General features: G+C 43.8%; 2 protein-coding genes across 3 annotated transcripts in view; one reads left to right on the top strand and one right to left on the bottom strand.

The window, feature by feature from the left end:
- The first annotated feature begins 46 nt into the window (after window positions 1–46).
- LOC130579036 (neuferricin) lies at window positions 47–6,818 on the top strand. Of its 2 annotated transcripts, XM_057375525.1 has the most exons (4): window positions 47–915; window positions 1,296–1,436; window positions 2,064–2,250; window positions 3,811–6,818. In XM_057375525.1, the coding sequence occupies exons 1-4, from the start codon at window positions 693–695 to the stop codon at window positions 4,022–4,024; spliced, it is 765 nt and encodes a 254-aa protein (XP_057231508.1). In that variant the 5' UTR covers window positions 47–692; the 3' UTR covers window positions 4,025–6,818. The 2 variants fall into 2 exon arrangements, with proteins under 2 accessions (XP_057231508.1, XP_057231509.1); XM_057375526.1 differs by lacking the exon at window positions 1,296–1,436.
- Window positions 6,819–6,880: 62 nt separating this feature from the next.
- The window catches only part of ANKFY1 (ankyrin repeat and FYVE domain containing 1), a 31,547-nt gene continuing 13,982 nt past the window's right edge, over window positions 6,881–24,445 (bottom strand). Inside the window, exons 8-25 of the mRNA XM_057375524.1 lie at window positions 23,889–24,093; window positions 23,067–23,135; window positions 22,083–22,282; window positions 21,550–21,647; window positions 20,966–21,191; window positions 19,920–20,018; window positions 19,390–19,543; window positions 18,307–18,475; window positions 17,024–17,142; window positions 16,520–16,676; window positions 15,377–15,577; window positions 13,948–14,124; window positions 13,388–13,535; window positions 13,038–13,128; window positions 12,576–12,700; window positions 12,216–12,362; window positions 11,616–11,706; window positions 6,881–10,619 (exon numbers count right to left, since the gene is read on the bottom strand). Of these exons, the coding sequence (XP_057231507.1) occupies window positions 10,487–10,619; window positions 11,616–11,706; window positions 12,216–12,362; window positions 12,576–12,700; window positions 13,038–13,128; window positions 13,388–13,535; window positions 13,948–14,124; window positions 15,377–15,577; window positions 16,520–16,676; window positions 17,024–17,142; window positions 18,307–18,475; window positions 19,390–19,543; window positions 19,920–20,018; window positions 20,966–21,191; window positions 21,550–21,647; window positions 22,083–22,282; window positions 23,067–23,135; window positions 23,889–24,093 (2,609 nt within the window). The 3' untranslated portion in view covers window positions 6,881–10,486. The remainder of the gene's footprint in view (window positions 10,620–11,615; window positions 11,707–12,215; window positions 12,363–12,575; window positions 12,701–13,037; window positions 13,129–13,387; window positions 13,536–13,947; window positions 14,125–15,376; window positions 15,578–16,519; window positions 16,677–17,023; window positions 17,143–18,306; window positions 18,476–19,389; window positions 19,544–19,919; window positions 20,019–20,965; window positions 21,192–21,549; window positions 21,648–22,082; window positions 22,283–23,066; window positions 23,136–23,888; window positions 24,094–24,445) is intronic.

The raw sequence follows: 24,445 nt of genomic DNA, 5'->3' as shown, positions 1-24,445 counted from the left end.
ACTAAGGAGGGGATCTCGTTAATCCATAGAAATAGGTGTAAGACTGTCTTCAGAGGTGCTCAGTGACACCACATAGAGTAATGGCCATGAACAAAACCACGACAAATTTCACCTCAACATGAGGGAAAGACTTCTTTACATGAGTGTGGCAGAGCACTGGGACAGACTTGTCCAGGGAGGGCGTGGACCTACCTTCTCTGGAGAAATTCCAAACCCACCTGGACCTTCCTATGTCACCTGCTCCAGGTGATGCTGCCTTGGCAGGGGATCTCCTCTGGGTGATCTCAGAGGGCAYTAACAAGCCTAAAGATTCTGTGATTCCCTGCATATCCTTACGAACATCATTTAGAATAAATTCTTCTCTATGAGGGTGGGGAGGCCTGGCACAGGGAGCCAGGAGAAGCTGTGACTGTCCCATCCATGGAGGTGCTCGAGGCCAGGCTGGACTGGGCTTGGAGCACCCTGGGATAGTGGAAGGTGTCCCTGTCCATGGCACGGATGGCACTGATGAGCTCTATAATCCCTTCCAACCCAAACCATTCCACGACTCTATTTCCGTGCTCCACTGCCACACTGCCGTAAAGCGCGCCCTCTGGACGGCCGTCCGGCGAACRCGGCGCTGGCCGTGGTTGGTCGCCACACTGCCGTGCGGCGCGGAAACTGTCGTGCAAGCGCCGTGGTGTCGCGGCGCGATGTGGCGGGGCGCGGCTGTGGCGCTGCTGTGCTTGGCCGCCGCCTGCCTCCTTCACCGCGGGTTCGAGCCCCGCGCCCGCCTGCTCAGCCCCGCGGAGCTGCGCCGATACCGGGGGGCTCCGGGCGAGCCCGGGCTGTAYCTCGCCCTGCTGGGACGGGTCTTCGATGTGGAGCGGGGCCGCAAGCACTATGGGCCCGGCGGCGCCTACAGTGGGTTCGCAGGTACCTTTGGGATGTGGGATGTGGGCCTGGATGTCGGTCTGGCACGGCSTGGCTGGGGAGGGGATCATCCACAGGCTGTGGAACTATCCCCCGGGGCTGGGGGTGGAGGGTCATCCCCTGGTTGGGGCGGGGGCTCTTCCCCTGACAGGGGCATTCACTCCATGCCTGAGGGTCTCACCCCTGGCTGGGAGGAGGGGGGCTCACCCCCCTGCCTGGGGAGCCCACTCCATGACTGGGCCGTCACTCCATTCCTGGGGTCACACCCCTGGCTGGGAGATTCACTCCATGACAGGGCTGTCACTCCATGGCTGGGGGATTCACTCCATGCCTGGGGATGGGGTCTCACYCYCGCTGGGGTCTCACCACCCCCTGCCCCGCAGGCAGAGATGCCACCAGAGCGTTTGCCAGCGGCGACTTCACCCCGGCGGGGCTGGTGGACGACGTGTCCGGGCTGTCGCCCTCAGAGCTGCTCTCCATCCACAGCTGGCTGAACTTTTACAGCGAGAACTACGACCCCGTGGGTGGGTGTCACAGGGTGGGCTCACAAAAGGGACACCCCAGTGGACGGTGGGAGGTTGGTTGGGGACACAGTGCCAGGTTTCACCTACAGGGTGTCACCACAGTAAGGGGTCTCCAGCTGTGCTGGAGCCCAAGGTCCTGAAACCTATGAGGGACSAGCTGGAGCTGCAGCCAAGCCAGACCTTCGAGGTTCTGCTTCACTCCAAGGGAAAGTTTAATAATTTTCCCACCTACCCCTGCCCTGCTTTCATTGTCTCTGTTAAGCAACAAGCATGGAGCCAGYCTGAAATCACCAGGAGTCAGGAGAYTGCAGGARCAGCAGTGCAGGGAAACTGTTCTGGGGAATGAGGTGGATGGGTGGGAGAGGCTTCTGGGTTGTGCAGCGGAAATTGGCTTTATTCTTCAGATCCTAAATGAGTCTGTGCCTAAGCTTGTTCTGCATGGATTTATTAATAGGGGTAAATTGCTGTGTGATCCAAAGGTTGACGGGATATAAGCTCAGTTCGGTTCTAAAACTGGGCCATGGTGACATATCCTTTTTTGTTTTTAAATAAATTTAAAATAAAACCCCACAAGAATTCCGCCTTTTCCTTGCCTGGAAAGTGGTCTTAATTCCTGTCCTCTCCCAGGGAAGCTGGTGGGCAGATTCTACGATGAAAATGGGGCACCRACAGAAGCCCTGAGAGAGGCTGAGGCTGCCATTGAGGAAGCTCTCAAATTCCAAGCAGAAAGTGAGCAGAAGAAGCAGCAGTTCCCACCCTGCAACTCTGAATGGAGCTCTGCCAAAGGCACCCGGTTCTGGTGCTCCAGACAGAGGTAAATTTGTACCTTTTGGAGCAGAGCATTTCTGCCCTGGTTTTGGGTGCCCAGTGCTTTGTTGCCTCTCCTGGCAGGAGGGGCATGGGAAGGTGTTCTGGCTTCTACAGGTGCTCCATAGGCTGTAGGTGAGGTCTGTGACCTGGCACAGGCTGTGTGTGCAGTGGTGCTGCCAGGGCTGGAATAGGCCAGGCATGGTCCCTGTCCCTGTCTGCATTCACAGGGTTGTTCAGGTTGGGCAGAGCTCTCTGAGACCACYGAGTCCAGCGATTCCCCCAACACTGCYAAGGCCAGCACTAAYCTGTATCCCCACMTGCCACATCCACATGGCTTTAAATCCCCACGAGAGTTGGGGACTCCACCACTGYCCTGAACAGMTGTGCCAGTGCCTGACYACCYTTTCCARAAAGAAATTTTCCCCRATGTCCAGCTTAAAGCTCTCCTGGCACAACTTGAGGCTCTTTCCTTTTGTCCTGTCCCTTGCTCCCWGGGAGCAGGGCCCGAMCCCCGCCTGGCTCCAGACTCCTGTCAGGGAGTTGTAGAGAGTGAGAAGGTCCCCCCTGAGCCTTCTTTTCTGCAGGCTGAACTTCTTCCCTCTCACTGGAATCAAAGGATTTGCCACATGTGCACGTGATCTTCCTCACTCAGCAAAACAGGACAGGAATCATGGTAGGACTAGGATTCAAACAGGTTCTGTCACCTATYAGGAATACAAGCTTTAAATTGTGTTTTTCAGTTTCACAGCTATTTTCCTGTTAGTTGTTAACTCTCAGCTTAGGGATTATTTTGTTCGAAGATGAAATAATTTCACAGACCACACTGCAAAATACTTGGGCTTCACGTCAGTCCGCCAGCATCACTGTGCACCCCAGCAATCTCCTTCTCTGTGTGACTGAGCTTGGGGACAGCCTTGGGGCCTCAGTCATGTGGCAGTGACTTGTGTAAGAGGCTTAAAAACTGCAGTGCTTGAGGAACAGGCAGGATTTGGCCCACAGAGAGACACTTAGGCCCGAAGAGACACAATGAATTAGCTGGGGAAATACTTTTTTTTGCCCCAGTTTTTAAAATCACTGTGTTCAGTCAAGGCACAGAAGGCCTAGAACAGCCTGGTGTAGTGGAAGGTGTCCCTGCCCATGGCAGGGGGTAGACTGGATGATCTTTAAGGTCCCTTCCAATCCAAGCCACTGTGATTCTGTGAAGACATGTGGTTACCTGTGAGCCATTGGGCACCCCCAGAAAAGGCATTTTGGTGTGCCACATAAGGCTGTGATTCMTTTTCTAGCAATGGAAACATAGGGTGCAGAAGTTGGTCACTCCCAGAAGGGTAGAGCCTATAGCAGCAGTGATGAAATCAGGTTCAGGCCACAGATTTCTGAARCACAGTCAATAAAAAGGTATCAGCTGTGGGATGGTGGCTGCTGGGAGCAAAGTCTACCTCAGTGAGTGCATTGTTAGTTCCAGTTTTCCCAGATTGTCTATGTTTTTTTCTAAGGATTCTCTATTGACTGGAAGCATTTTCATAGGTTTGAATTGTAATTTATTTTTATTTTCCATTCCTAGTGGGGGAGTGAACAGAGACTGGGCCGGAGTCCCTCGGAAGCTGTACCGCCCTGGCGTGCAGGGGAGTCACTGTGTGTGTGTGAGGAGCACAGGTCCACCCTGGGGCCAGCCAGACTCCTCCCAGCACAGYGACAGAGGGGACCTGGATAACCCTCACCTGGAGCAGTTCGATGGCTGCCATCCCCTGGCCGAGCAGTGTGTCCTCRTGGGCTGACTCCGGGTGCTGCATTCCAGGGCAGGGAGTGTCCTGCAGTGAAACATTGCACTTTGGTGGGCACCTCCAGCTCCATCCCTTCCACCTGTCCATGCAAAGGGAGCAATAACAATCTTATGTTATTTGTAATGCTTTTTAACATGTGGAGATGGAGTTGAGGAAAGGGGGAAACACTTCAGCCAGGTTAGTGGCTAAAAAAATTAACGGGAAGCTTTCTTTATTCCTATGGTATTTTTACACCTGGCAACAAACTGTAAGATGCACAGCCTGAATTGTATTTTAAAACTGCTTTCTTGTACAGTCATGAAATGGATGCTTGTATGCACGGTGGTGCCACAATGTGCTGTGGTTTAAGGCAGAGCTCAGAGAGCACAGGAACTGCTGCAGCATCACTGCCCACAGTTGGTGCACAGCCCTCAGGTCTTGCTGCAGGGCAGTGCTGATGCTCCTTCCCAGGCACCTGACTCACTCCAGAGTTTAAAGGTAGCTGAGAGAACCCTGAATTTCTTCTGCAATTAAGGTCTACGGTATCTATGAACTTGAGCTGTTTAGTTATACACAAGCTTTATCAAATTCTTGGAGAAGGCAAAGGCCAGAGATTTCCTCATTCAGTGTTTGCATTAGATAMTGTGCCAAGACATTGAAGCCCCCTATGAGGATTGTTGTATGATAGTAACCTCACCCTCCTGGTCTGTGATTCACCACTTTGAAACTGTGTTCAGATCAGGAATGAGTAGTTTTAAATAGCTTTTTTTTTGTTGCCTGGGTGGCAACACAACCATCCTACTGTAATCTGCCTCCTGTTGCCATTCTGGTATACGACTTCCTCCCATCTGGTCTGTGCCTATCMGACTATAACCTGAGCTAGATGTGTCCTTGCAAGACCCAGCTCCCTTAAAATCCATACTTACAGTATCACAGCTKGCAGAATTCAGCAATGTGAGTGACTCCCAGAAACACAGAGCAAGTTATTGCCATTTCTTGGTGGGGCTCAAAGGGATAAGGGAATACCTGCACAGGGTTCAGGCACTACAAACCTCAGACTGCAGGGAAGCAGTTGCTGTTAATCTGCTGTTAAAATCAATTTTGGTCTAGCTGAGCCTTGAGAGAGATACCCAGATCAGGGTCCAGTGGTGGCACAGGTGCCTATTGAGCTGTGGTCAATTCTTCTCTGTAAGACAGCTGCCACCTATTTATAAGCAACTGGAAAGTTCATAAACTTATTTTTAACTACCATCACCTCTAAAGAGATGCGCCAAAATCTAAGTGATTAATTATTTAGCAAGTTTACAGGAGGCAGCATTCACTCCCTTGCAGCAGGGCACATTACAWGTAGCACTCCTCACTGAGAAGTTTAGAGGATGCTACAGCTGCCAGGGATGAAGGCATTCAGCATTCTAAGCATGTACAGGCTCGTAACATTTGCAGGGGATGTTTTTGCTTTTGGGGTATTTTACATAATCATGTTGTGTTTCTTTTCCATCAACATCCTGAAGAGAGCCTCTCCAAGGCTGWGCCCTGCTGTGCCAGGGGCAGTGGGATGTGTGGCAGAACTGAACCTCAGTCCTGAGCTTGAGCCATCTTTGGGAGTAGAGTGAACCACTCATTTCACACAACAATGCTGAAGATAAAGCTGTATAAAAGGTGCAGGAAAGAGCTGCAGAACAGCACTTCACTGCCTCCACAGCTTGGGGGGACAGTGGAAGAACCTGCAATGGCCTTTGCAACATCTAAAAAGATACCAAGTTTCTAAATGTAATTTCTTGTTGAAGTGATGAAACCATCTCCCAAATCATTGGCAAGTACTGTTAAAAGAGCTTTTTAAAGCTATTTAAAAGTTACAGCRAATTCAAGATTGTTAAATGCTATAAGTAGTTTGTGAGGGCAAACCAGTAAAGGTGGGCCAGCTTGACCTAAGCAAGTTTCATCTTGCTGTAACACTCAATCACTATGCAAATAGTGCTGAAGGGAYGGTTTTGATTGCAAGAGCTACACAAAAATCCAATAAACTGCTGCAAAAAGGCAAKGGCAGGAAGGTGTTGGTTTCAGTTAAAAGTTGATTGAAAACCAGTTCACAGCTTATTCCTCAGTTTAGTGTTTGGAAACACTGGGGGCGGAAGAGTTTGTCTTGCACTAGGAATAAGTAATCTATTAAAGTAAACAAGGAGACACCCTCACTGACCTGAAGTGCTCCAAGACAATCGTTTTTGGACTCCGATTCAGCAGCTCAGCTGGATTCTCCCATGGTGGAAAAGGGTGGGAAGAAAACGGTGATAGTTACAGAGGGCTCAAGTCACCACAGACAGTGCTCTAATAAAGCTCACCATTCATCTGTACTTTAGTAAGTTTTATTAATAAAAGACTAATGCATCACAATCTCAACCCAGAAGTCTTGGCTGGGTTTGCTATTGCACTGAAGCTTTCCTTTTCCTGAAGTGAAGCTGCAGCAGCTCTGTGCTCTCCCAGGGGGCTGAGCTGCCTCCAGCACTTAACTGAGTGCACCAAGTGTAAGTAACTTGAACTGATGAACTTCATGAACCAGCTCTGGCCTGTGGGGAGCTCGGATTTGTTTCACAAGACTGATTATAGATAAGTCTAGTATAAGGCATTCAAGATGACTACATGGTACAAACTAGAACACCAGACCCTGACAGCCAAAAGAACCATTGTAGCAGTTCCACAACATAAAAATGAATACCTGGAATMATTTCAGAACAAAGAATAAAGTTGTCATGCCCGACTGGATGCTGTATCCCTGGTTTTCCTCGAGGTTTGTAAGGATAGCTTGCAGAGCAGCAGCTGTCTCTACAGGAGCAGATACTTCCTTAGCAAGGTTTCACCTCACGATGCATCATCTAGTTCTGCATTTTATTACAAGTAGATTCATTACACAACAAAGTAATGCATATTGGAAAAATACATTTTTACAATGACTCCAGACAAACACTGCAGATAAATGCCATTGTTCTAAGACTTCCTTTTCTATTTCACAGAGGGTATTAGAAGGTTCAGTTATTTCTGTCACTCATACAAGCTTTGATTTTTCTAGAGACAAGTTTGCTGCAGTGACCACCTCTGCTGGTTACAGAAAAAAAGAGGACTCGCCGATTAACATTTGATCTACAAAACAATCCAGCCTTRGCCTCCCATACTGTTACATGTTAGTTTATAAGCACTACATGAGCAGTTGGACAAGCTGTTACCTCYAGCACGGGAAGTCATTAAGGCATCTGTCAAGCTTTAGCCAGCAACTTACTCTGCTCTGTTAGTACCTTCAACAGAAACACTCTCACTCCACTCAGTGGTGTGAAACAGTGACTGCACCTCTTACAGACACAAATTTTCAGCCAGACCACGGATTGAGTGCTGGACCACGGCATTTGCTTGTCTAAGAGTGCTGCATGACTGCAGTCAAAAGGAATCCAGTCTCAGAACAAAAAGCTACAGCATGAACCACACGACTTCCCATGCAGCCCTGCTGAAGTTCCTGAAGCCTTGTGTGACAGGAGCACTTCCAGGGACACAAGCAGATTTTCCATTTACCCTTTTGTTCAATGCTTGGCAGACTTGAGTCTCGAGTTAATAGATACCACTAAAAGACAGTAGGGGTAAGAGGKGGGGAGGGTTTGGTCACAACTGTATTATGCTACAAAAAGGGAAGAGCAGTTTTTTAGTYAGAAATGTGTTGACCACCACTACATTACCAAGTGCCTCATTCACATTTGTACCCTGCAGTGGAGCATTGCCAGCAAAACTCCCAAAAAATCTCAGTGGTCTGAGAGATCAGACCAACACTAGGCAGAGTGTGTGAGGGATTGAGTCCCACAAGTTGTCTGGTGGGGTCAACTCCTCASCTGAACTAGAAAAGAACTAACTTCGGTTTTGGTTCAAGTTGTGAGCTTTTCCCCTTTAGCTCTGGCAGAAAGCTATGTAAAGTTGGCTGGAAGGAAACTATCTCAAAGGCACTTCAAAAGRATCAAATTTAGTTGCTTTAAATTTAATGAACACCTCAGGCTGTACCTTTAACAATAACCTTAACTTTCCTTTCAGACTTCAGTAAGAAAGCTAGGAGAGTACTGGCTGTAAACATCAAACAAGGAGCACTAAAGATGGTTTCCCAGATCYTTCCCAGAGTTTACAGTTATAATCAATATCCTATTTTTTAGAAGAGCAACTACCCAGCCTTTAACTTGCCATTCAGTCAAACTGAATTTTCACCAGATCCACATTTTCCATTATTAAAAAGCTTGCCTAGTCTGTTAGAACTGAGCTCTGTGTTCCCTTGCCCATTTCATCAGAGAAGCTACTGAAAAAGTGATGTTTAAATGCTTTAGTGATTACATGCTGCACAGTTTTCCAATCAGGCTGATGCCCATAGGCTGTGGCCTTGGAAAACCCCTCCTCTACACTGTCATGCAGCACCCCAAGGGCAATCTTACCCCTCCACATCACTGCRGCTCCAAAACAAGAAGGAAAATACGTTATCATGGGACTACAGTCAAGACTTCATTCATTAAATGCACTTTCTCTCAATCATTATCTTTCATTGCTAAAAACTTGCAACCAGTGACATCCTGAAATATSAGAAGGCAATGGACCAACCAGAAGTACGGTGTCTTCCATCATCTATTTGACTCAAAAACCCCCAAACTGTAGTTTGCATGTAGTTAACTGACACCATTAATTACTGTAGCTAGCATTAACTGACACCACTATTTTCCTTCATTCACCTACAATATTATGCCAGAGATGCACCATGTGCATTAGTAACTGTGTTAGAGACCAGCTGTGTTACCCAGGGCATTCTGTTGGAACATGACAGCAGCAGACATCAAACAGTGAGGCAAGTTTGTATTGTCATCCTTTGCTCTTCCCTAGTGGTACAGGGGTGATTCCAGTTACAATATATGCATATTGGAAGATCAAAGTGCAGATCAAGTGAGACTTGATGTGAAATTAATCATGCAAATGTCAGCAATTGCACTGTCTCCTGTGCTCTCTTTGTGAAAAATCTCGAGCAAGTCTCCCATAACAGCAGCAGTTTGGTTTATCATCTCACCTTACTCTTTAAGACTAACAAGTCACTGCTCCAAATAGGGCAASGTGTCACCAGCTGTCCATAGTGTTCACTGGAGATAACAGTCATTAAAAAATGCACACCAATTCACSAAGTAAAGATGAGGAATGCTGAATTGAGTCTAAACTAGCTTTATCTCTTGGAATAAAAACAGCCTTAACATGCCATGTAGTTTTGCTTAAGTACCCATTTTTTCTAACTGAAGCCTTTGCCCACCAAATCACAACCTGGTCTACCAGCCAAGTACTTTCCTGTTTACCTAGACAAGGTGGTGGTACACTTCTACAGATTCAGCATGTTTAAGAGAGCACAACCAGCCTAGAATAAAATAATGCAGCTTACTCCTAATAGGAAGCCTCCACATACACTCCCCATCACCAGCAAGCCTGCTGAAAATGGAACCAAATTAAGTGTCGAGAGGTGCAGCGCATTCTACACTGGTAGGGCTACTGACTCTTCCGCAGCAGTTAYCAGACCCCTTAAACCCAAGGAAAGTGCTACTCTCCCTCCTGGGATTCCTAATGCACTTCAGCATTTATTGCTGTACTGTGAGTTAGCTTTCACCAGTTTTAGTGTTTTTCCTTTAGCACATGCTCAGGCCTTTCAGCAAACTCATGGTCATTTATACAACTRGAAGGACCAGCAATGTAAATATGAAAGTGCAATGAAGACTGAMAGTTCCAGCAGGTATGAGCAAGAGCATTTCCTAAAACCATCTTGCACTTCTCTTGAACATGCTAAAGCTAATGAGTCGTTTGCTGAGGAGGTATCAATAWGTGGATCTGCAATTCTGACTGCTTCGCATCAGATGTTGTAAAGCTTTCTGTTGTAAGGCCACAATTCTTGAGCTATACTTAGAACTACCCCCAGGTCTGAAGAGTTTCTTGAACAGTGGTTGCAACAGCTCAGTTTAGCTTCACAAGAAGTCTTCTCTAGAGAAGGGGAACATTTATCTTTAAGACAAAGCAAAGAAAGATACCTGGTTACCCTGAAACTTAATGCCTTCTCTACTAAGCAGCCTGGAAGCCACAGGACTTAATAGAGTTGCTCAGTGCAAAGCACCATGTCGAGGACAGACCTGTTTTATGCCGATTCAATCAGTATAAATTTCAGCTTCCATACGCCACTGCAACTAGAAGAGGGTCTAAATTCTTTTGTCACTTGGTTTCAACAATCCACTCTGATTCCTAGTGAAGTCTATCGCAGCCCAATACATTTACAGTCATACAAAATCATTTATACCAGAGTATATCATAACAGAGTCCTTAATTAGTTCAGTCTATTGCAGAAGACATGTATAGGCCTCCTCTTCCCTATCCAGAGGGCTTGTAAGCAGAGCTGCTGTCAGGAGCACTGACTGGGAATCCCTTTACTTCCACAGCATACTAGGAGACTCCTCCCAGAGTCAGGACATCAAAGCAGATGTTGCAAACTCGAACTGGCTTGTTCAGATCAAATTTTATGATAGGAATCTCCTTTGTTGAGCACTTATGGCAGAGCAGGCGTCCACAGTGTCGGCTGTTGATAGAAAAGGGGTGGGAGAAAAGTGAATTCCCTSCTAGTGAACACCAGGATATTACTGTTTGACATTCTTTGTCAATGATAGCATCATTAAATATACACTAGCAATTGAAATGCTATGTTTGTCTTGTATCTTCTGATATTTGTCATGGAATAGTTTGCTAATGCCAACAGCACATGCTGGGTCTGTACTAGTGAGTCACTTGGTACTACTTCAACTAATGCACRGGTAGTTTCTCTGGCACACTGAGCTAAGAAAAATTTTAACACCCCTCCAACCCAGCATGTTCTGTACAAGTTCAGACCAGTTAAAAAAGGCAACTCCTATCTACACAAGAGCAGCTCAKGTTCATCTTCAGCCATTTCCACACTACAAACAGCATCCCAAACCTGAGCTGCCAACAGCTGCCCAAACGTGCCACCTGTTTTGGAGCAGGTCATCCCACCACTCTGGAGTAGTGGTAGTATAGTAGTATGCTCCCTCCTGCCTTTCCTGTGTAAGCCACAGCCCGGGTGGCTGTCCTCTTTGAAACTTGTCCCTCCACAGGAGGCTCTCCCAGACCCCATCCTCTATACTGGAAATAATCAAGTGCACRTTTGCCATCAAGTCCTGATAAACCACTGCCACTTTTACCATTTAACTTCTGTTAACTCACTGTTTTATATCAACAAAATATATTGTTGCTCCTCTGTTGTGAGTGAAGTGCATCGCTCTCTTTCCATGACAACTGGGTATTTAAATCCTGTTTCACTACTGGAACTTGGGCATGATTTCTCATTCACAACCAGAATATTAAATGCACAAACTGTTTAGATATGATTTCAGTCAGACCACAAGTTTCTGATCTTAGACAGGATGGATGTTTCAGCTGGATTAGTGGTTAAACACCTATGTTTACATGGAGGTTTCTTAAACTGCTGGAAGGCATATGCATAGCTACACTTGGGGAGGAATCCATTTCCTTGTAAGCACAGAAAGGTGGTTCATATTACCAGTGATGCTTTCTTGTTGTGACTCCGAATTTGGCAGCGCATTCATAGCAGTTGGAGCCATCACACCAAGGAGGTTCTTTTGTCAGCATATCTGTTAGAGGTAAAAATGTGAAGGTAAAATGGGCTCAGACACCTCTTGACTACACTGAACATGAAGGCTTTCTATAGTTCTAGGTTGCATCCAGTATAATGGATTTACCTACTCTTGCAGGAGCTGGAGTCATGTTTGTAGACAAAGTACAGTTGCTTTCCATCACATTATTCACAGCAACTGTACGGCTGTGAAAAGTTAAAAGCAGTCTAAGCTACATTAAAAAGCAGTCTAAGCTACATTAGACTGCACAACCAGCCAGAGTTTCCATGTCTATCCCTCCAGGAAAAGTAATATTTGACAGTCTGCATTCTACAACTTTTCAGTTGATCATGAAAAAAAAAAACAACCTGGTATTTCTATCCCCAATGACAGCAGTATAAAATTCACCAGTTCTGCCTCTCTGGAATTACTGTTATCCAARTCAGGTATCCAGAGTTCTTTCCTCCCAAGTACCCTGCAAGCATAAGCCAGAAACACTTTCCCACCCTGCAGCAAGTGATGCTTACCCAGCAGTCTAAAGAGAAGCTGTTTTGTAGCAACTTGATAGTTGAAGATATTGACACCTTGATTATTGTTAACTCCCAGGCGAGCCCCAGCTCTCACTATTGCACGACACAAGTTAGCGTTTCCCTTCATGTAAGCCAAGAGGAGCACTGAAAAATAAAAGCCAGACAGTTCCTTGGTAAGAGAGTAGCAGATTGCGTTATACTCAGTCCAGACCAGGGTGTTTCATTTTYAAGTTTCCACATAATGTTTGCATCCTACTGTATTTAACATACAACTGCCAATTATTCCAGCTTTATAAATGACATACCACAAATACAACTTGAGTGACTTTCAAGTTTAAGTTTTTGAGTCTCACCTACCTGTGTTTCCTTCAGCATCAGGTTTGTCTAGAGGGTATTCTGGCATACACTCCAAGAAGAGGTCACAGATGGCTGCTGCATTATCTTTCCCATATTGTCCCAAAATATGCATTGGTGACTGGCCTCTGGGGAAAAGAGTTTGTTATCCTGATCAAAGTCTGCTTGCTACCACATTGCTCATCCAACTCTCCTTGTTTTCAAGTTTGGTTCAGACTTGAACAATGCTACATCTCAGTAACTCAGTACATTATGCACAACTGCCTATTTTAACTTTCCTTTATCGGTGTATACATATAATTTCTACAGAATTTAGGCACAGAATCATCTGCACACTTCCAAATTTGTGTATAAATAATGTGTATAAATAATAAAACAAGCCAAATATATTTTTAAGCAGCATATCAGCACGTATTTTAAAATTCAAAGATGTTCTTTTAGTCTGTAAAGACTATAAATAATTACCTGATATTAAAGGCCTCAGCATCTACATTGCACTCAGTGAGGAGGACCCGGATATTGTTCAGACGGCCGTGCATCACTGCCAGATGCAGAGCTGAAAAGTAAAAAAAGGAAGACTCAAGACTCTGAATATCAGCAATAATTACAGCCTAACAACTAAATGAAACATCCATCTCCCACTTTCCCAACCTTCCATATCAAACAATTCCTTACACCTGCTTTGATTTCCTGGACTTTTCATTCTTTCACCTTTGCAAAGCAAGCCCATTCACAGTCAGCTCTCTACCACTAAGAGACACCATTCACAGACCTACTGAAGTGTTTTGCATTTACTYGTGTAACTTGAAGTTTACCATTATTTCCATTTTCATCCACAGCTGCAAAGTCTACTCCATTCTCCAGAAGGACTGAACAAATGGTGGGCAAGTCTTGCTGGGCTGCTAGGTGAAGAGCAGTCTGACGGTGCTTGGTCAGTTCATTCACCTGGGCACCTGCGAGCAGCTGTCAGGATGCAAGAAGGAATATGTTCAAAGATGGTTTCAAGGCTATTTTAGCCAACAGTTTGTTTCTGTGAATGAAGCACACAAGACTCTACTGGACAGAGATAACTTCTAGGCCTCCAGCATGCATAAAATTGTATCATTACTGAGCTATGACTTGTGTTTATGTTCAAATGTGCAGAAAGGGCAAGGAAAAATTCTTTAAATTGAACCACACTACCTAGTGATTGCTACAAACCAAACATCCTCATGTGAAGGCTACTGAGACAGCTCAGCTAACAGCACAAGCTAAGGGAACTTTCTGTTTCAGAAGAAGTGGTGTCACTTTCATGTGATTATCAGCCTGAAGGCACTGTGCAGTAARGCAGAATGTACATTTTTAAGCAGAAGAACAGTGACTCCCCAGCACACACCAGATTGCGCACTATAATCTCCGAGCCAGCCTGCACTGCCAGGTGCAGAGGGGTCAGTTTGGAGGCATCCAGGACCCGAGAGTTGACATTGGCCTGTACACTGATCAGGAACAGCACGCTCTCGATGTCTGAGTTCTGAACAGCCACATGGAGGAAATTCCGGCCTTTATTATCAACCTGTGGCAGAAAGAGCATGTGAAATTAATCCATTATTCCTGCAGAATAAGGTGTTTTATGCAGTAGGATATGTTTTCACTAAAAGACACTGGCTACCTCTCCTTTAACTGTAGAATCTTGTTCTTTTCCTTGGATGACATTAGAGATTTATCTCATAAATTTGACTATCAAACAACCGAACTGAGAAATTATCTGCTGCAACTGCTCAGTCAGTCTGCCTCATAGTATTTTATTTCTATCTTATAACCTTGTCATGTCTTGACCACACACTGGAGAGTACTGTTAGACAGACAAAATGTTAACAGCTGTTGTCTTTAAGTACTGAGCAGCAGTTAATGATAAACTCAGTTAAGTGAAACAAGCTTGAGTCAATCTGGCAATTAATCCAGGAGAAGGAAGCAACATGCAATCCTGCCACATTGATGCAAAGTGTATTCACAGAACAATCAAATGGTTTGGGTTGGAAGGGACCTTCCAAGTTGATGCAGTCCACACCCTGCCACAGGCAGGGATACCTTCCACTATCCCAGACTGCTCCAAGCCCYATCCAACCTGGCCTTGAACACTTTTAGGGRTGGGRTAGCCACAGCTGCTCTGGGCAACCTGAGGATTCTTTTTTTTTGCTTAAGAAATGTACCAAGTACATGTTCAACTTTGCCTTGTGGGTGATATTAAAGCATATTTGACCTGGCTGTATTTGTAACCATGTAACCATATTACAAGAGCTCACTAAGCACTCAAATATTTTACTAGCAATTAAACTTACACCGGATAGGAAGAATCTCCTGAACAGCTGCCTGAAGTGTCACAYCAGAAGCCTGAAGATACAGTTGGAGGTTTTATACAGTTTTGCAGCATAGCATCTATTGWTATGTMAGTTATTTTATGTCAGGTTTTCTGKTTTGGATAGCTTTAGGAGAGCTGGGTAATTGATAATTTCTGTACTAGTCCAGCATAAGACAAGAGCAGAGCTAGAATTTTCTCCTTATAAACACACATKCCTGTTCCTCAGTTTAGTATTGACAAGCTGAGATAAGATTTGACAAGAYACTTAACCTTTAATGTCCTTCCTCACACATATCACATATGCACCTACAGCTTCCTAATAAATACTACTACAGAGAATTGGCATCTGGTAAATAGATTGTATGTAAAGCCACAAAAGGATAAAACAGAACTGGCTYGTGGAACAGCTGTTACCACAAACTAGTGCAGTAACAAAACTAGCATGGTTTGAACACTCCCAGCTTACCTGTTCTGCAGCTCCTGGTTCCCTCTTTAAAATTGCTTCAGCTGCTTTATTATTTTTGTACGTCATAGCACATGCAAAGGGAGTCATTCCTTGCCTGTCACGTACATTCAGCTTAATATCAGGATGTGAAATCATGAGCTGAATGATAACATTATGTTGGTTGCTAATGGCAACATGGATTGGAGTTCTTCCTTCTGCATCCTGGAAGGAAACCAGGAAGTTTGTTATATACAGATTCAGTAGTACACAAATCCTTCTCTAATTCTGAGGGGTCAAGRAAACTCAGTAGTTTAGTCCTGTGAYCTACYCAGCTTCTTCCAGCAGACAGCTGCAGTGGGAACTCAAATCCTCAGTGTAAGGAAAGCAAATTGAGATTTGTTTCTCCTAACAGATGGACCTCAATCCTGTGCWATACAGCCTCTAAACACTTCATCATAACATTTCCCATGTGGTCAGTCATTTTAGGGGCAGAGATTAGCATACAAATTTAATAGCAAGTCAGCTGAAGTATTTAATCATTTGTCTGCATCAAACAGCAGTTTACAGCCAAGGCTGCCTTGTGACTGTGCTCTGTGATTCTTTTTTATGTCACTCACTTTCAACACATCAGGACCTAGAAATSTTATCCATTCATTTTGTTGTTATTTGTAAAGCTTCTGTTTAAGGATTGCTGTAATAAAAAATGAAGTGTTACCCATACATCACCTCAGCTTGCTCAATAACAGAAGGCACTTCCCAAACATACTAACAAAGTAAAGTATTCTGGAGTTTTACACATTAGCTAATTTAATGATTAATTGCATCACAACACAGCCCTGCTCCTGCCTTTAATTCACAYTGGGGACAGAAGAACTGAGTTCCCATTGTTACATGAGAAAACTAACACTGTAAGAAGTTTTCCTTATCATTATTTTCCTTCAATTTAGCTTCCTGAATTAACCACCATAGGGGGCGTTAAGCACYAGGTCTGGAAAAAAGGGACAGGAGAGAAAGCAGAGCTGCAGTCAGCCATTGCACTGGCTCAGCTCTAAGAACAGGATTCTCTTTTCTCTATCTAGTAAAATATACAGCTGAAAGTTTGTTTTCACTACATCAGAGGCAAAGAATCTACTTCAAAAAATTATTCATGTTTTCTCCACATACTTGAGCATTGACATTGGCACCAAACTCCAGAAGGCACTGGATCACCTCCTCTAGTCCCCAGCAGGCTGCCAAGTGTAGGGGTGTCTGTCCATCATGGGCTTCCTCTTCTCCTTCTCCATTAGGGCCTGGCTTTCTAGGACTATTCACATCACACCCACTACAACAAACACAGTGCAGTCAATTTATTATGCTTAATCCAGATTTCAACTGCTTCAAAAAGGGTCACAAAAAAGATTACAAGAGCTGATCCAGCAACTGCTGACACATTCTACAAAAGCACAGGCTCCTGGTTTTAGTTTGACTCTTGTCATCAAGACCATGATGCTATTATAGACAACAGAGTATATCTTTAGGATTGGTCAGAATTCTGTAAGTATCACCCACCCAGCAAAAGCCTACGAAAGCACAGAAGTTGTTACTGACTCAAGATAGCATCCAATTAATTTATGCCAGGRACATCCATCCATGCATGTTAGAAGGTTTGTATTTTGGAAGGGATCTGACCTGCGGATAAGGAAGCACGCAATCTGTTCACTGTTCTCATCAATAGCTCTGTGGAGAAGGGTTTGTGAGCAGCCACTTGGTCCTGATCCCCAGCATGTTGCATCACAGCCATGCCTAACCTGGAAGGAGAGGCACAATGACATAGTGAAGGTTTTTTTCCAACAGGCTCCACCTATAGTCCCTGACTAATGCTTCTGGGACATTATCCCCTAGAGGTAAACTTGAGATGTGTTGTCAATTCTTGTGACAGTCATTGAATGTCAGGCAGCTGCTTTACAGGTCTTCAGACCAATACTTTATTGGTTTACTGCGTAATAAATACCACCTAATTAAGGATTAACAATTCAAATATTCATCCATATACTTTGATAGACAGATCTTAAGCAGGTTGGACTAGTTACCTCACTTTCAGCAATGACAAGCACCTACATAAATCAAGCAGCATCAGCTGACATTGCCTTTGAAGGTCTGGCCTATTTACCTGCTTTCTTATACATTCAGCTAAACAGAGAGAGTTTTTTTCCAGGAATTGTATTGCTAATATTTGTATTCTACTAGAGAAYTACATATTTGAGTAACATGGCACTTAAGACTTGTTCTACTCCACTTTACAAACTATTTACAAGGTATAAACATGAGTAGTTAAGAGTGTTGACTCCATAAATGTTCTTATCCAATACCAGCACAGTCAAGAACAGCTAGAATACATATTTCTCAGGTCACTAACAGAGTTTTAGAATAGCTGTCTCTAGAAGACAACTGGACAAAGCTTCCAAGTAACTTCCTTATGAAGAAGACACAAGGAGGTCTACATGTGTCTCCTAGAAAATCTCCTGCTGGATCMCATGCCTGAAAGCAAACAGTCTTTAAAGTAAATATAAGCCTTTAAAGACCTTCTTGGTTCAACTTTAAGATGCAATAAAAAGCAGCACATACACTAAAACACAAAGTGAGTATTCAGTTTTATTCAGAAAGCTAGTCAYTACACAAGTCATGTATGCTACATACTGATATAAGCAGATCTTTACCTCTCCCAGATCAAGAATCCAGACACCACATTSTATATTTTTATTAACAGTCACTACAAGATACTTGGTTATGCAGACTACAGTATTTATAAGATTCCTGCAGTAAAGAGGAATATCTGGTGAAAAAGACCTTCAGAAGTTAGTAGTATTGGACTACTCTATTCTCTTCATGCATTGAGTTAGTTTTTGCTGATGARGTCTTTTGCTGCTAGCAAGATGAACAAAAGTGAGACTAAAGTCAAGGGAGCRTCTTACCAGTGTTGATGCAATATCTTCCAGGTTGTTTTCCAAGGCGAGCCATAAGGGAGGATTTCCTTTCTCATCTGGCACRGACATGTCCGCTCCCCTGGTACAAATGGCATCCACCACGAGTGGGAGCTGGTTTTGGATGGCCAGCTGCAGGGCTGTCTCTCCATCCTGGGTCCTGCAGCAGGGACAGTTCCAAGTGTTACAGCTGCATCATAAAGCTCAGCTACAGCAGTTTATTGGCAAAGAATTATCTCCTCCTATGTATTTTTGCTGTGGCAAAACCATCACAAACACACCATATATTTCATCACAGCTTTTAGTCTACCTATATTTCCCCCTTCACTTTAGTAGCAAGTGATTGATTTCTAAAGTTGGAAAAACAAGTTAGTGTTCTTAGCTCAGAGACACTCAATTCCTACAGTGCAGTCACTATCTGAAGAGAGTTCCTTCTGAGCCAGCCAGCTGCCACAGAAGCAAACAGCTTTGTCTGCAACATGGCAACACTTCAAGCAACAGTCAAATACCAACTGTTAAAAAGCTGAAGTTAGCACAGCAGCATTAGGCAGTTCATACCCRTGACATTCATTACAGTACAGCTTGCCTACTTTAACAGGCAGTCTGTCAGTCCTGTAAGCAGACTAATGTTCTGTTACGTCAAGTATCAAGTTGTCTAGGAGATACTRAGGAGGCAAGTTTATCAGACTCCTGTTGCTGGATCTATATCTAATTATTTTAGATGGTAGCAAACATGCAGCTCTAACAAGCTGGCAAATGGATGAGGCAATAGAATTTCACTGCCTCTAAGCCTGTCCCTAGAACTTGAGTCTGCTACAGAGGCTGCTGTTTTACCTAGAATTAAGTAGCACCTCCTTCTGCAGCCTCAAGAGGAGATACTAACCAGTGGAGCCATCCATAGGTCCACGTGATCACATGTAATCCCTCAGCTGTAACTAGTGCCACAAAACAATGCCAAACATATAACCATGTATAAGTCAAACTTGGAACAAATCTCAAACCATTATAAAAAGGCAGTCACCACCTGTTTCTAGATACACATGCAGGTTAGTATTGCACCAGTTAGGACCTTACCTGACATTTATATCTGCCTGATGTTCCAGCAGGAAGAGGGCACTCTTACTGTCCTGTCGCTGGATTGCCATGTGTAGCAGAGTCTGTCCATCTGACATAGTGTCATTGATRGATGCCCCAGATCCAAGCAGCTGAGCTGCTATTGTGTGCATACCTGAACAGTTCAAGCTCATTAGTACTTTACCTTCAGTTCTACAAAATAGATACACTGAGACTAACAGAACAGAGCTAACATGCACAAACAGTGAAGTKATCTGATATGACAATTACCAGGTAGTTCACAGAGCAAAAATTCCACAGAACAGCAAGTACAGTTCTGGGCAGAGGCTGCAAGACTAGAAATCTTTCACTAAGTCATACGTGAACACTAATTTTAAAAGATGAAGAACCATTTAAAGCTCTCCTTGACAACTCCTCCCCAGCAGCACAAGCCAGAACATGAACACACACCTGCTGTTTTATCTTCAAGAAAATCTTTTTCATATCACAGCTTCCGTATCATTGTAAATTCTCATATTGAAGGCACATACCTGTCCAAAGAGCCAGCCCCAGCACAGTCTGRTCTCTCGAGTCCTTTAGACTAAAGTCAGGAATAATTTGCAAGTTGTTGGTAGCATGAAGAGCATTAGCTACAAGAAAGCATAAGGAATTAGGGCATTYTTGTACCTGACCTGCAGTTGCACTCTAAAAGCTGCAGCAGCAGTGTCACATTTTGTAGTAGGCTGTTCCTTTAGCAGACAGTTTGTAAGATCTGAGCAAAGTACGTTCAGCTTCCCTGACATGACACTGCTTAGGATTCAGATAATATTACCACTACTGCCTAATCTTAATAAAWACATTAAGAAAAATCCAATTTTCTAGCTCAGAGGCTAGAAATTTTAGATTTTTTTTAACTAGAAATTGCTACCTGTAATTCCAAATAGAACAGCATATATAAAGCTCAGAAAATGACAAGTGGAGGCTCCAAAATACRGTGGCAGCATCTCTCCTTTGCCATTCCCTGGGATGGACAATATCACTGCAGTTCACCTATTTCCTTCTAAATCCCATTTGTGGTAGGAGACAAAACTGGTCCTGCTTCAGTTGTCAAACTCCCTTCCTGCTGCTAGAAAGCAGCTGAACTAGTAGCATTTAATAAACTCACCTGCTGGTATTTAAAAACTCAGGTCTCAACTCTACTACATCAGCATTGCTCTCCATAAAATCCTCTTACTAASAGTTGAGGGAGGCAGAAGTCTCACCACAATAAGGTGCCTTTATCCAAAATGGATTTCAGCATTCACCTGAAGAAAATACTTTGAAGGGATCCCAGTTGTACTGCTAGARTAGAATTGGGGACTAACTGTTCCAAGTCTATTATCTACAGTGGAGAATTTACAAAACAGGACAAAATATTTTTCCTCTTTTAACTAGCAGATTATTTGAGTTTTGGACTAGTTAGCCAGTCTTATTGATATATTTAAACACTGTTTACAGGAAGACACACTTTCTTAGTAGTTTGTCAAAACACAGTTTGGATGCCACCCTGATGCACCAATTCACTGCAGCATCAAGAGTCCGRACCAGCAACACCTACCTTTTTGTTCCAGGATGACTGACACCACATCTGGGTGATTGTAAGCAATAGCCATGTGAAGTGGGGTTTGGAGATGAACGTTCTCTGCTGATGGAGGAGCAGATGCATCCTTCTGCCCAATCATYGCTTCTGCTGTCTGGATGTTGGGATTGGCTCCTTGCTGCAGGAGTTCTGCTGTCAGGTTTGCCAGGCCGTGCCTGCAGGCTGTGTGCAATGGGGTTTCTCCCTTTAATAAAAAGGATGCTGGGTTAACAGCTTGAAACATGAAGAGAAGAAGATTTTAAACTACTATTAAAACTACAAGACCTGGTGTGAAGCTCCTTAGGGCTTCCAAACTATATGTGCTAGCTTTTATTAAGGATTTTATTACACCAGACATTGAGGTAAGTGCTAAAAGCATACTAATAGCTGGTGATTCTGCACAGTGACACAAGAATGTAAGTGGTCACTAGTAAATACTTGAAAATATGCAAAGGTTCACAAAGTGCTCCCACTTGCTTTAAGTTATGGTTTAGCTACAAGAGATCGCTACTATTTAATTTCTGAAGTAAAAAAAAACTTTCAGACTAAGTTTCTGCTTTTACCCATTTGTTTTGGTGGTTGACTTTTGCTCCATGAGTTGCTAGGAAGAGAGAAGCTGCCTCATTTCCTGCACCAGCTGCTCTCTGAAGCAAGCAGTTTCCTAAAGAAAAAACATGAACAGTTAGAGCACTATTCCAACCACACTTTGATACTAACAAGTGTGCTAACACTTTCCCCACTACCTTACAACTTACACATTGAAGTCAACAAGGAAAAACCCTAGGTACTGGCAGCTACCTTCCAACATTGGACTGTCACATGCACTTCCATTTAGTGATTACACATTTTAAAACTGCAAAGAGGAAATTAAAACCTGGCACTGAGTCCAGATTTTCTGTCACTTCCTGCAAGTCCAGCTCAGCATGCGACTGTCAGTGAAGCTGACTGGGTAAAGCTGAGCCTTTTGTTACCACCTACCTTTTATCATGGAGCCAATGCTGCTGAAACCTCATCCAATCTCCTCCAAGTGCAGCCAGCATTAAACAATTAACTTACAAGCCTTCCACCTACAATGAAATACAAACCTCTGGTTTACCTGTTACTGTGTCTGGAGCATCTGTATTGCTGCCTCGCTGGATCAACCTTGCTGCAAAACTGTTCTCATCAAATGAGGTTCCATTCACAACAGGGGCATCCTCAAAAGGGTTCACAGACTTATCAGATGATACAGTGATATACTGGACTGCAAGCCACAGAGCTGTGCTTCCTTCATGATCCTTCAGCTCCAAGTCTAGTCTAAAAATAAGAATTAGTGTCCCCCAATTCATACCTTAAAAAGTGGCTCCCCAACCCAGCTCAAGTTTCAAGTGTCCAAACAGCTGTACTAGTTCATCTCATACCTCTCTGACAACTTTTGCTTGCCAAGAAGCTTACTGTAGCTCCAGTTACCTTCAGAGAATTTGTGAATACTCTGAAGCAAGCACAGCACCTTTTAGTGACTACTATATTTTGGTCCTGTGAGCAACCTAGTCACCTTTTAGTGACTACAGATCATTGCTCCTAGGGAAGTGTAGAATCTCTGGTAGATTTGGGCTCCCACTAAGTGTAACAAAGAGGCAAATCCCCTTGAGTAAGCTGTGTTCAAGAACTGCAAATTCAGCTGCAATGAAACTGAGTCAAATGAAAGTGTGCTGCTTCACCACCCTAAGAAGTCACCTGTGTCAGCTTTAAGCAGAGCCAAAGCTGAACTGAAGAACACACTGAGACATTTCAAAAGTGTTACTATTTCTTTTAGCTCCACTGCGAATCAAGCTTCCTACATTACTTCAACTTGGAAATTATTTGTTTCTTTGAAAAAGACTCAGTTTGGTGCTTCTTTACAGTAGGGCAAAAACTTGCGTGGCTTCTGACATTGTCCCAGCATCTTCCTTCACTTATGCAAAAACTTTGTACTTTTGCATCCCAAGCTATTACTAGTCTTATTATAAACCAAAAAGGCACAGAAGAGTTGTTAAACAAGCTTTCATATCTTCACTGTACAAGGTAACCTCAGCGTATTTGACATTCAAGTGAGACTTACTGCTTGCACTGCAGGAGCTGACTGAACACAGGCTCGTTCCTGACCACAATGGACACATGTAATGGGGTCCTGTAATTGGAGCAAAGAACAGTTACAGCAGGAATGAGACATTGCAGATTTTGGCCCTGGTCGACAACATGCCCCTAGAGAACTATGGGCTTAACATCCATCTCTGCTTAAAGGAGAACGGCACAAGCACTTCTTAAAAGAAAGAGAAATTTAAACTTTTAGTGAATGTGATTCCAATTAATTTGGTAGTRAGCAACTCATTAATGTTAAGAAGTAACTTTAAAGGAAGAAGCACAATAGCTTCAGCTTCCAGAATTGTGTAAATGATATAGTCCAACTCTTTTATATTATTTTATAAACTTGCTTGCCAGCCCAACCTAACCTGTGAAAAAACTTGCAGGCCCTACACTTCAAATAAATACACTATAGAAACCGGCATTTTTTGAGATAATTTCATTTCTCTGACAGCTTCAATGGGAAGTACCTTTCAGGAATACTATTTGTCTTCTTCGTTACATTTTACCAATCAGTGATTCAACAAAGGCAATTTAACTGTGTAYCTGCCACGTGTTCTAACACTATCAACTCACCCCAGCTTTCTGTAGCTGGGCTATATTTMATTTGCCATGACAGGGTACCATTGAGCCTGCACAGCTTTCTGCTTTTACCCACAGGTCTCAAACCTGGTAAAAGAATTCCTGCTTCCAGTATCAGCYGTGCTTTGCTGGCAGACCTGAGCAGGYTCCTAACAGGCTGCATCTGATCACRATRGCACTGTTACACTGGGAGCACTTTATTTCCCCCAGTATTTACCTGCCTTTGCTGTCTTGCATGTTTGGATTGGCTCCTGCCTGCAGGAGGGACTGTGCAATTTGYGCCATCTCTGCCATGACATCTGGCGAGTGCTTCTTGGGGCTGTATGACGCCACTAGGTGCAGAGGAGTCTCCTGGTCCCCCAGCGTAGCAGCATTCACACGGGCACCATTTTTAATGAGAAAGTCTGCAGCAAATTTATCTCCTTTTGTGAAACAAAACAAGGTTATTAATGGATATATGTATCCTATATACYTTATACTCCAGAAAATGGATACACRATTTCACTCCATACCATACATTCATTCTAACACAAGTGTCTGCTCCTGGAATGTCTCAGCAACAGGCAACTTCAACAATGCTTYACTGCAAAGTCAGGATTAAAATATTTCACAAGCCCTCGGAAAAAGTGTTTTGCGCATGGGTTACCTGTGACTCAAGTTCTTACATCAACTTATTATGGTGACACCAACTTTGCTCATTCCTCTATCAAGATATAAATCTATTGTTGCTTTAATAAAACATTGGACAAACTGTGATACTAAACACACAAGTAT

This window comes from Malurus melanocephalus, unplaced genomic scaffold (assembly GCF_030028575.1).
Source record: "Malurus melanocephalus ecotype Western Australia unplaced genomic scaffold, MMel_1.1 scaffold_251, whole genome shotgun sequence".
NCBI classification, from domain to species: Eukaryota; Metazoa; Chordata; class Aves; order Passeriformes; family Maluridae; genus Malurus; species Malurus melanocephalus.
Note: the sequence above shows the minus strand (reverse complement) of the source record. Positions and strands in the feature narration are given on the sequence as shown.